This window comes from Portunus trituberculatus, chromosome 19 (assembly GCF_017591435.1).
Source record: "Portunus trituberculatus isolate SZX2019 chromosome 19, ASM1759143v1, whole genome shotgun sequence".
Classification (NCBI taxonomy): domain Eukaryota; kingdom Metazoa; phylum Arthropoda; class Malacostraca; order Decapoda; family Portunidae; genus Portunus; species Portunus trituberculatus.
In genome coordinates, this window is record NC_059273.1 from 3,612,501 (window position 1) to 3,625,000 (window position 12,500).

The 12,500-nt window shown below is 39.2% G+C and overlaps 2 protein-coding genes across 2 annotated transcripts in view; one reads left to right on the plus strand and one right to left on the minus strand.

Annotated features, from left to right (window-relative positions):
• Nucleotides 1-8,269, plus strand: part of LOC123506189 (p21-activated protein kinase-interacting protein 1-like) — an 8,301-nt gene extending 32 nt beyond the window's left edge. The window contains exons 1-7 of the mRNA XM_045258105.1: nucleotides 1-120; nucleotides 4,520-4,688; nucleotides 4,879-4,973; nucleotides 5,974-6,127; nucleotides 6,346-6,491; nucleotides 6,803-6,997; nucleotides 7,940-8,269. The exon at nucleotides 1-120 is cut by the window's left edge and continues 32 nt beyond it. Of these exons, the coding sequence (XP_045114040.1) occupies nucleotides 46-120; nucleotides 4,520-4,688; nucleotides 4,879-4,973; nucleotides 5,974-6,127; nucleotides 6,346-6,491; nucleotides 6,803-6,997; nucleotides 7,940-8,242 (1,137 nt within the window). The 5' untranslated portion in view covers nucleotides 1-45 and the 3' untranslated portion in view covers nucleotides 8,243-8,269. The remainder of the gene's footprint in view (nucleotides 121-4,519; nucleotides 4,689-4,878; nucleotides 4,974-5,973; nucleotides 6,128-6,345; nucleotides 6,492-6,802; nucleotides 6,998-7,939) is intronic.
• The window catches only part of LOC123506188 (F-box/LRR-repeat protein 4-like), a 15,834-nt gene continuing 11,562 nt past the window's right edge, over nucleotides 8,229-12,500 (minus strand). The window contains exons 10-12 of the mRNA XM_045258104.1: nucleotides 10,490-10,652; nucleotides 9,022-9,210; nucleotides 8,229-8,675 (exon numbers count right to left, since the gene is read on the minus strand). Coding sequence (XP_045114039.1) covers nucleotides 8,531-8,675; nucleotides 9,022-9,210; nucleotides 10,490-10,652 — 497 coding nt within the window. The 3' untranslated portion in view covers nucleotides 8,229-8,530. The remainder of the gene's footprint in view (nucleotides 8,676-9,021; nucleotides 9,211-10,489; nucleotides 10,653-12,500) is intronic.

Consider the following 12,500-nt stretch of genomic DNA (forward strand, 5'->3'; position numbering starts at 1 on the left):
CGGCAGCGTGGTGGTGCAGACTGCAGGCAAGAGAGGCAAGACAGCATGAAGAGGAAACTACAAATTATAGTGGGGACTAATGAAGAATTTGTCCTGGGTTATGACGTTACCCAGAACGAGGTAAGAACGCAGGATGTCTATGTAAAATTTTGGTGTAGCAGTATAATAGTAACTGCCTAAAATCGTGGCGACGTAGAGGATGAATCTAAGATACTGACCAGACAGACTTCCTAACTGACCTCAAGACAGCCTGCAGGCGACACTGGGACATAACATTGACTGACGTTTTACAGCACACCACACTGGGACACATTAGTCACTAGACAGGACACAAGACACCGTTGGTGGACCTACTCCCCCAACCGGGCACTGGACACAGCCGTCACCAGAGTAAGAATTGACTACACCCGCTTGCACAGGCTGGGCATGACCGATTGTCCCCACTGCCCCTGGTGCCCTACACAGCCTGACACCCCAGAACACCTGCTAATGCACTGCCCTCGTCATCACTTATACCGTGTGGCCCTCCTCCACTCACTCTGCTATTCAACCAAACAGGCCTACACTGACCGATCTCCTGGGTGGCTGCACAAATACCACTCAGGCTTTGAAGACTCTCAACCTCACCAGGACCTCCCTACAGAATACAAATCAACTCCACCGCATACAGCCTGAACACATCACCACCGTATACTGCACCTTTGGGGCACTAGAGTATATGACACAGCCTACATGGCCCCAACAAACCCCCAAGAAGAATGAATCTAAGATTTGTATGGACAAAAGATGTGTGTTTGTGTGTGAATTTACCTGGTTTTATTGCATAGGGTTCAAGCGTGGCTCATAGTGTCCTGTCTCCATGTCACCATTTATCCAATTTTTCTTTAGTCATGTACATTGTGTTGTAACAATTTCATCACTCAGTGCATTCCACATTGTGTGTGTGTGTGTGTGTGTGTGTGTGTGTGTGTGTTTAGGGACGGTGTACCATACGTTTCCTCCAGGCCCATACTCGGTAAATTTGGTACAGTAAGTCCTCGTTATACGGTACATATGTGTTCCTGAAAACCTTACCGCATATCGAATTTACCGTATACCGAACCCATTATAACATGTAATAATAGGGAATGCATTCCAGCACTTCAAAAGTCACCCCTACAAAAATAAAAATACATGAAAATAATCATAAAAAAAAAAGTAAGGTAATGCGCAAAAGAAATAACAGAAAATGTTTTTATTTAACTTTCAGTCGCCATATATTCTATCAGATGATATCCTTCCCTAGGCTAAGGGACAGTGGGGATTTCAGCCCTTACTCATCTTCCGCTGAGTGGGCAGACAAGGATAAGACGTTGTTGTCTGGACTGTTGGAAGCAGATGTAAAAGGGCCAGCTGTAGCACGGTCGGTATGTTTCAATGGTTTGAAGAAAGAGGATATTGAGGAAGGGGCAGCTGTAGCAGGGTCAGCAGGTGTGACAGGGACAGCATGTCTGAATGGCTTGAAGAACGAGAAGATGGACTTTTCTTCTTTTTCCATAATAGATTTCTTGATAAATCTTGACACTTTTCTCTACATCATGAGCCACTTTGCTACTCCTGACAGGATTTGGGTCACGTTCCTTCAGGATTTCCAGAGCTTTTTCGATACCACCGAGACATTCTCTAAGAGTTTTGATGTCCAGGCCACGCACAGGTTCTTCTTCCTCGTCTCCCTCCTTTTCTGTCTCCTGTGATGCCTTGTCTAGCTCTATAAGTTCATCATTTGAGAGAGATTCAGCATGGCCTTCCAAATGATCTTGAACATCATCATCACCAACTTCATCGAAGCCAGCCTTATGGCACAGATTTACTATGTCATTTCTGATTGCACAGATGTTGTCTTCAGCGAAGCCTGGGAAGTCATGCGCGCATTCTGGCCATACTTTATTCCACGCCAAGTTCATGGTAGACGTCTTCACTTCATCCCAAGATGACTTGATGTTATCTAAGGCGTGCTTGATGTTATATGACTTCCACCATTCTCTGATAGTGGGCTTGCCAGGCCCATCTGTGCCCTTTATCAGTTGCTGCATGGTTTACTGCTGGTAGTAGGCTTTTAGTGTTTGCCATGATTATTATGAATATATTTGTGCTTACAATAGACCCTTTAATATTCCATTTATTCATCTAATTAGTAATGCAGTTAAAAAAAAAGGGGGGGGAGGGGGGAAGAGATAATAGGCTCCAAGTATGGTCAAGTTAAAGTTAGTAACTACTGTGAGTGGCGGGGAGGTGTGGCGTAGATGACGTCATCTCCCTTTGCTCCCCGCGCTGGGCCCTCTTGGATGACATGAGCGGATACAGTATCTGTGAATTTTTCTTATCGTATATCGAATTGAGGGTAGTAATTTCCAAATACCGTAACTGTGAATTTACTGGATAAAGAACTACTGTATAACGAGGACTTACTGTATTTGTTTACAGTAAAAGTCCTGAAATCCGGAAGTCATGGGGATTCAGGCATTCCGGATTCTAGGATTTTCCGGATTGTAAGATAGTAAGGCTGAAAATAAGATTAAAATCTTGAGGGTATTATGTAAACCCCACTAAACTAACCCCAACTTGCTATATCTCTTTGTAGTACTGTCATAACATCTTAGAGATTGCTACTACCACCAGTCCACTGTGTACTTCCTCACCACACCACACAAGATTTACGTAGTTTGCCAGACTATGGGGGGAGTGGCATGGGCCTTTCCAGCCATTATGGCAGTCCATATGTGATGATTGCTCTTTTCCTACTTGTCAACTTGTATTTGTGTAGGTGATTTCACTATTTTACGTAGGCTGTTTCACCATCTACATGTACTGAGAAGTTTGAGTGATTGTACTGTACTGTACTCCACATAATATGTATACAGTCTGGAGGCCAAGAGGGTTTGCTGAAGTCATGATAACAGTAGTTTGGCACACACGTGATCGACTTTGTGATGATGACAGACGAGACGTGATCCCACGTGGCAGAACGCAATGGTTGACGGCGGTTGGCGGGATGTTGAATCGGCGCATTCGGTGTCGGTGATGACATGTTCGGTTTCGGCTATTATTATTATATATTTATTACTATTCTTATTTTTTTACATATTTAACTCAGCTTTTCAAATTTTCCAGATTATAAGGATTTCTGGATTATAAAGTTCCGGATTTAAGGACTTTTACCGTATAATCAGTTGTGTGCCAGGAACAGTATTGCTGGAATGAGAGGTCACTTCTACAAGTTGGCTATTTCTTGCTGAGACTGAAGCCAGGTCTCATTTATTTATTATTTTTTTTCACTTAGGGTGTTGCCTGTCTGAAATGATCTCCCTGAACATATTGTTACTACAGTTTCTTTCGTTGCTTTTAAATGCCAACTCAATTTACCTCTGGATATTATTCTATATGAATCTGTGTGAAGTGTTTCTATGGAGTCTGGATGAAACATACTATGCCATCCAACTAGATGTCTTCAAACTTCCTGGTTAGAGGTTTCATTTGCTTCCAGATGGAGGCTCTGTCCTCATCTAGGTAAGAAATCTGCATTCTCTGATCTCCTTCCCAGCCCCAACTGCCCCAAACAAAGTTGGGAATATGTGGGAAATCGTGAGATTTGGGTGGTGGACAAGAAATCAGCGAAATATAGCTGTTGAAAAGTATATTTCACTTTCTATTCCAAATTTTCCAATCTATCCTATTCTAGCTGAGGGGGTTGCCCTCACCCACACACTCAGACATCTAAGAAAATATAAACCTAACTTAACAAAATGGAATGCCTCAAAAATTGCACTGTTATGCCTTATTGGTGAGGTAAAGAGATTTTCAGGGCAATGGAGATGTGTACAACTTTGCGCCATTGTTATTAATGTCTATACATATATTGTATCTAGAATATTGCTGTGGTTAAAATTCTCACATAGTGACTTTTCCCTGATGAAAATTGGCACCACTCACTTCACCTCCATCCACTGAGTAGCCATGCTTACATATGACAGTGAGCCTCTATCAAAATGCCTGACTTGTCTCTAAAACAAAAGAAAACTTTAACAGAACCAACTGTGGAAAGCCATCATTGGTGGCCCCAAATGGAAGCATGTGATTAGAGGGATCAGTTCTATAGACACCATGACATCCTAATACCCACAAATTATAGTTATAAAACAAAGAAAATAATTTCAGTGTATACTCTTGACTAATGCACAGGTCACTGGACTTGGAAAATTTTGAATTTCATCACATTCAAAAGCTATTACAGCCATACTATGCATGTGCTGTGCAATTTCTCTATGTTTATGGCAAGGTCACCAAGCCTTATACATGATGTGTTTGTATCTGATGTAGTTGGATTTCAGACATTTACCTTAAAATTATCTCCATATAAGTATTATTCTCAATCCTACAATCTTTTCCTTTCTATACAGTTGGAATAGCTGCATTATTCTATTCACCTGGTATTTGTTGCCTCCATGAGTCTTAATGTTTCAATGTTTCCTTTACAATGCAGGATGGGAGGGTATCCTTGCACCAGTTCTTTGCTGACCACTCCCACAATGGTAGTGTACGCCAGGTAGCTGTTGGAGGAAAGATCCTTGCGTCTGGTGCTGCAGATGAAACGATCAGAGTATTTAATCTTTCAACTCGCACAGAGGTTGGAATCATCATGGAACACCAAGGCAAGTAATTACGTAATGCATGCCATAATATGTAGATGTAACACCAAGCTCACACCAGCATACTTAGATTTATTTGAAAAAAGTCCATCTTGAATGAAAATAATCCTAAGACACTTTAATGCCAAATCAAGCATTGCTCTGTATTTTATATGACGGAGTTTGTAATGCAATTTTTATCCATGTTTTGCAGGAACCATTTCTAGTTTGGGCTTCCATGAGACAACTCATCTTTTCTCTGCAGCGGAGGATGGAAACATTTGCATTTACAAGCAAGGAAAGTGGCAGGTAAAGCACTGACTGATGGAGTGTGTGAAATTTCATTACAAATTTTCTATCGCATTTCTCACAAAATTTAATCTCTCTTAGTTAACTAATAATTAAATATACAGTAACAACTTTTATTGTTTATGTGATGTGATGCTCTATATGCCATGTCAGAATAAAGGATTCTAATGTTTTAATTACTACTTTGTTATTCATTTAAATAGTCAATGTGTGTCAATTGATTCTCAGTACATTATTCAAAGTAACCCATCTTGCTGTCTTTTGTTGAAATTTGGATAAAAATGCACTGATTTATTCTTATTTATCATTTTGAAATTATTTTTAAGGAAAGTTGCTAAGAAAAAACAACCATAGATAAAAAAAATTAAAAAAAGGCTAGTTCATCTTTTTCACTTGTCTTGATGCTCCTTTCTTGAAACAACTCAAACCATAGGCAGAGAGAAATACAGAAATTAAAATATTTCCAAAGGTGAAGAAATTAAAATACTGGTTAATTTATGCATTGGTAATGTGAATGGAATATGGATGAAAGTACTTAGATAGTTTTGTGCTGTGCAGTCATGGAAGAACATGGGGTACACATACAGTCAACAAGTTCAGACGATCATGATGGAAAAACTATTGAAAAATAGTAAAAAATGCAACTTATGACAAATATAGAGAATCACAACTCTTTGAGGTAAGGAATTAATGTTACTGAAAGCTTTTAATGGTTCTGCTTGGGATGGCAGTGTGTGTTCAACCTTAAAGATTTGGCATGTTTTCTGGCAGAAATATAAAGAGCATGAGTTTCAGGAGATGGAAAGTTAATGTGCCATTTGCAAACTGTCAGGTTATCCTAGACAATATGGGAGCTGGCTGAGAAAGTATGTGGAATGTAATGTATACCTTTATGCTATAGAAAATAATCTTTGTTATGCATTTTGCATAGTGAGATGAATCTCTGACACAAAGCTTTGGATGAATATATGTACCTTTGTACTTTGTTTTTATGGTCAAGTGTGAGAAAACGCTGCGTGGCCACCGTGGGGGTGTGGTGGACCTGGCGGTGCATCCCTCAGGCAAGATGGCACTCTCTATTGGGCGAGACAATACCCTACGCACTTGGAACCTCATCAAGGGCAGGAAGGCATACATCACCAAGCTCAAAGGAGGTGAGATTTTCAGACATTCACTTTTACAGTATTTTATCATAGCTTTGGAAAACCTCTTCATTCTTGTACATTTGTGTGTCCACACCTTGTCAGCTTAAAAAGTTAATTCATATCTGTTAAAGCAAGAACTGATCAAGTATTACAATGATAAAGAGGTTGCCAACCATTAGATATAGTTTACCTTTCTTTGCAATGTTTTGATAGTATTTTCTTTCCAGCTGCTGATGCTGTTCATTGGAATCCAAAGGGAACACAGTACCTCCTTGTGAAGGGAAGTTGTGTTGATGTCTATGAAGTTGACACTGGGCGTGTGGAACACTCCATTGACTTTAAGGAACATATTTCTGCTCTAACATTTGTTACGGTTTGTTTGAGATATTCTTTTTATTATAAAATAATTTTATTTTAATTTTTTATCACAAAAAGTAGGTTAGGGTAAGCTCTTAGTGCTTTTGTAACTTAGTTCGAGAACCAAATTATAGTCCAGCAAATAGCCCAATATGTGTGTGTGTGTACATGCATGCATGCGTGCATGTGGCTTCAGTGCGTTAAAATTATGTACTCCGAGTTTGCTGCTAAAATTTTAAATGGTGTAAAACACCAGCTTTTGGTGGGCCATAAATGCATAATGATTATTGTAAATTTGCCTTTGTTTAATGAATTTGATTTTCATAGGATGACATCATAGCTGTTGGTGGTGAAGGAAAAAACATCTGCCTTTATGACATAGCTACCAAGATAGAGATGGGACAATGGGCAGCCCACGCTTCCCGTGTGAAGTGTTTGTGCACCCTCCCTGGTATAGCTGCAGAGGAACTCTGGCTCGTGTCAGCTTCTTCAGATGGCATTATAAAAGTCTGGAGTTTGGAGGTAAGGGAGCTTGTTTTTAAAGTTTTCGTTGTAAGATAGAAACAAACATTTTAATTTAAAATCTTTATAATTCAGGGGTTCTCAACCTGGGGTTTGCAAACCCCTAGGGGTTAACAAGATTTCTAAGGGTACCTAGATGGCTGATCTAATAATATCCTTTGCAGTACCATTGTATTGTCAGTCCCTAAAGTAGCATTTTGTTTGATGTCAGATTACTAGGGATTTGGATAGATTACTTTAAAACTCAGGTGGTTCTTAACTAGAAAAGGTTGAGAACTTTAAAACTCAAGAGGTTCTTAACTAGAAAAGGTTGAGAACTTTAAAACTCAAGAGGTTCTTAACTAGAAAAGGTTGAGAATCCTTGTTTTATACATTGTTATAATTTTCAACATTTCATAATTTTTCATTGTGACAAACTGTATTTATAGATATACTGCACTGTTTTCACATGAAACATGTATTTTGATCTCAGCAAGATGTTTATAACCACACTTATGAATGTCTGTACCCTTCCATTATTTTACTAGCTCTTTCCCTGTCCTTGATACTTGTATTAGTGAAACGTATTCGTTTATTTATAAATAATACATTATATTAATATGTATCATATCAAGTGCAAATTAAAGCCAGTTAATCATTTAGCAATCTTGAACAACTGGCATGTTAAGGACTAATCTTAAATCCACAGTTTGAGTTTGTTGGAGTAATGTACACAGTCTTCAGTTGGTGACTGAAGTAATGCATACTTTTGACCATTACTTTACAAAAAAATTGCCCACTATACATCAAATAATCAAATTATAGGATCAAAGGATCAACATTTACTGTGTGTGTCAAGTGCAACTCATAGAATATAGTATATACTTGCAGTGTATATGGTGACATACTTGAGAGAAACACAAAATCCAACCCATAGAGTACAGTCGTCTTTCTTATTTCCAGTTGTTGTCTCTCTGCTCGGAACCAAAACTTCTTGGTGAGGTCAACACAACATGTCGCATAATTTGCATGGATGTTTACCAACCGGCCTGCACACCTGCCCTGGACACAGACCCTGCTGGCTTAGATGAATATGCAAGTTCAGAGGAAGAGAAAGAAATCGAGGAAGAGGAGGAGGAGGAGGAGTATAAGGGGATAAAGAGAGCAGAACAGAAAACTCCATCCAAGTTAAAGTTGGAAAGGAAAAAACACAAAAGAAATTCACAAGGTCTTAGCAGCAAAACCAAGAAAATAAAATTTAAGTAAGTTTTATGTAATAAATGTATCTTTGTAGCATTTTTATATATAAACCTTCTTTTCTACAAATTTGTGTTACAGACACATACATATAAATACAAATCTTATAGTATATTATACAAAATTCTAGTGTATCTAGAAATTAATCAGTAAAATAAGTATGTCTGACTAGAAAAAACCACAAGTGGGTATTGGTCCTATAAGATGCCTAACCTCTCAACAGATCTACAGATGGAGAGCTAAATAAACAAAAAGGTAGACAGAAAAATCTATAAAACACTAAACCTGCTTACTCTGCTAGACAATGCGAACTTGATGCCATAAGCCTCCCTTGATAGACACATGGGGGAACTGTACAGCCCAGTGATGGACATGGGAGTAATGAATCTGTTCACAAAAGCTGACATCAAGAAGTTCCAGATTAGGACAAAACTGTAGTAATCTGTTGGGGAAAAAAAAGTGAATAGTTAGAACTTTCAATAAATTCTGAAATTTCAAATGTACTATAAAGTTAATAAAGTTAAATAATAAATCAATATGCATAAACCACAGCAAAATAAACCATATGCAAATTATAAAATGTCCTAATATATAATATGAAAGCACTTACTGCAGCATAAAAAAGACATTGTGTGTAAGGTAACTTGGTGGGAATATGATAAATCTTATTTAAGATATTAATGTTATCTATAATTGTGTTTTGAGACTTTATCTTACATAGTTGTATGATGAGTTTGTCTTGCACAGTATTTTGCAAAAGAAGTCAAGGCAGTGCTATCCTGACTCACCTGTGTACTGCCTCTGGAGTGATGTTTCTTGTGCCCATAATGTCCAGTTGAGTGAGGTTCCCGGCATGGGTGATCAGAAGGTGAAGGTCATGGTCAGTGAAGGTTCGTAAAGCTGACAAGTACAATCTCTTGAGTCCCTTGCATTCTCGGACAAGTTCAGCAAAACTTTCTGTGATTCCTCCTGACAGACTGAAATGAAAATTAAAAAGTAAATACTAAGAAGTAGTGCAGAAAGCCAGAGGATAATGTGAACCAAATGTCAATAGGCCTATCTCTTCAAGGGATGGTATGCTAACCCATTCCCATCTCTACAAGATGTACCTCATTTGTATGCCTAGTGAAGAAGAACCAGAGGTCAGGGGAGCTATGGGAACCAACTACAGAATGATTTAAGCTATTCCTTTTATTTATTCTAGTTAATATTTAGTTTAGTTTATATCTTTTGTAAAAAAATTCTAATTAGGAAGACAATTAATACATAAAGCTAATCTTGGGAGAAAATATAGCAACCCCTTCCAGGAGGAGTGGAATGGTATCAATTGCACCATTGTGGGTGGAGGAGGTGATAGTTCATCACCTTAAATGGACAGGTTATAGTTGAGAGTAGCCTCAATCAAGCATAAATGGTTATGAATATGAAAAGAGGCAAAAAGAGACATAATTGGAGGAATTTCAAACTTGCTATTTAAAAAGAGCAGAAGATCAGCATCTACATATTTGGCTTTCCAGGAGTGGAAGAAAATTATACCCTTTGGTTGCTCCCCTTATATGTATGATTATTAAGACCATACCATAATACAGTAAGTCCCCGCACTTGGTGAATTAATTAGTCTGGCGAAACTACTGCCAAATGCGAATTTCGAGTTCTTTACACCATATAAATCACCTAAAAAATGCCTCAATCAGTCTTTGGTCATTGCCAAAGTCCCTCTTTTGACCCCTAAAATACCATACTTCGAGCTGAAATAAAATCTTTTGCCTTCACATATTAGAACACATGTACAAAACAGACCAATAAACAATAAATAAAGCTAATAAGACATGATATAAAGACTATAACTCCTGTTTTTCCACATGTTTCCCACGCCCACTTTCGTCCTTGCCACCACCACCATTGTCCTTACATCCACCGGTACCACCTGTTGCGCTGGTAGAGGCCATGTTGGTGGTAAATCGCCAGAATTCGTTCCCACGCTAGCAGAACAGAGGGTAGCACAAACAAAATGGCTGAAGGGGACTGTTACACTGCATTCTGATAGGTTTAGAGAGAGGTCTGACGTCACTGGGGAGCCGCGTGGTTCACCATGCAGCCGCCACATTTGAATTCAAATTGCCAAATCACTCGATGATCCATGGCCACCCTACTGCCAAAAGTAAGTTTCGCCAAGCTGAGATTCGCCAAATGCAGGGGCTTACTGTATAAGATGGTAACTTCTAAATAACACAAGATCCTCAATGCAAAACTTACGCCCATCCAAGGTCCAAATCTTGCAGTGTGGGAATACACGCAAGAGCACGCAAACCCCTCTGTGTAAGACCACGAGTCTTCCATGCATTCAAAGACACTAGTCTATGATTGAAGGTGGCAAGAGTCAATGCTACTTCATCCATGTCCAGCTGAGAGCAATTGTCTGTAATGTAAACATATTGAAAATTACAATAAGATAAAAATAAAGAATCTCATTTAATGTATATATATATATATATATATATATATATATATATATATATATATATATATATATATATATATATATATATATATATATATATATATATATATATATAATATATATATATATATATATATTGAGGGTATAAATGGGCAGGAGATTTTCTCTAATGCATGTTTCGTTGAAGGTGATAGCTAATTCCGCATTCATCTTTTTGAGGATATTCTCTTTATTGCTCAAGAGAGTCTTATTCTCTTTTAATAGTCTGTTTATGACATCTCCGTAGGTGGTCATTTTTTGCTAGATCCAGGTATTTGGCTCATAAAGCCTTCTTCAGTAGCATAGCTTCTCGGGGTATAGGTGGGAATGTGCTGTACTGGCCGTGCAGCACACTCAAATCTGGACTAGGAACTGTGGTGGGGTGCGTTTAAGTTTCTGATTGGCTGCTGCCTCCCCATCCTCTCTACTTGCTGCTGGCTGCTGTTTCGTGCTGTTTGCTGGCTGTGTCCTCACGTCCCGCGGTTCGTGCTCGGAAGGTCTAAGAGGTTGTCTGCCTGTGTATTCAGCCTTGGTTCCATTTCTTTGATGTATAATTAAGCTGTACCGTATAACGAGGACTCACTGTGTGTGTATATATGTGTGTGTGTGTGTGTGTGTATATATATATATATATATATATATATATATATATATATATATATATATATATATATATATATATATATATATATATATATATACAGTAAGGTCCCGAATTACGTCAGAGTTACGTTCCTGAAACATGACGTAAGTCGATTTTGTACGTAACTCGAGTTTTTGTACTTTCAAAGCATATTATCGAGTTTTCAACCAATAATTTTTTTATGGTTATTCAGGTAAGTAAAAGGTTATATTGTTATATTGGTATATTATTTACAACTATGTAGGAATATATTGATTAGGGCCGCGAAGGACTGCAGGTTGCCGAGAGGGGCGGCCTGAGGCCGCCAGGAGGGTGGGCAGGTCGAATGTTGTGGCGCCCAGGGCGGACAGCTGGGAGATTTGTGGAGTGCGGTAGGAGTAGAAGCGTTATATAAGTAAAAGGTTATATTGTTATAATATTTACAAGTATAAAGGAATATGAAACACAAGCTTGTTTTGTTGTTGATTAGGGCCGCGAACGCAAAGGACTGCATGTTGCCAGAGGGTGGATGCCTGAGGCCGCCAGGAGGGTGGGCAGGTCGAATGTTGTGGCCCAGGGCGGACAGCTGGGAGCGTGGTGCAGTGCGGTGGGAGTAGAAGCGTGGGCAGCGGGCAGGAAATGCAATAGGAAAGGGCAATAGGGATCAGCAGACAAGCGCAGACGGTGCAAGTGAGCTGCAGTGTCGTGTGGCCCAGGCGAAGGCTCCGGAGTTGTTATTGTTGTGATAGGTGCGTGAGCCCTCAAGGTCGTCAACCTCCCGTTGTCATGGTAACGGGCTTCCCATTTTCTTCTTCACTCCCTTACACACAGCTGCTGCCTCCTTCTCATGTCTTTTAATTATGTCCACTTTTTCTTGTAGCGTAATGGTTTTCCTTTTCTTAGCATCACTGCTATCACTCAGGAGTTTTCTTTTGGTGCCATTGAGCAAGATACTAAGATAGTCAGCAAACGCAGATGTAGGAACACTCTTGCCAGGGGCGACGGTGTGGTGGAACTGAGGTGCGTGAGTGTTATTGTATTCAAGCATGAGGTGGGCGGTGTGGTGGATAACCACTAGTGACGCCTGGCGCCAACAATAACAATAAACCCGCTTTACGATTTATAAATTTTCAATTTTTAAATCT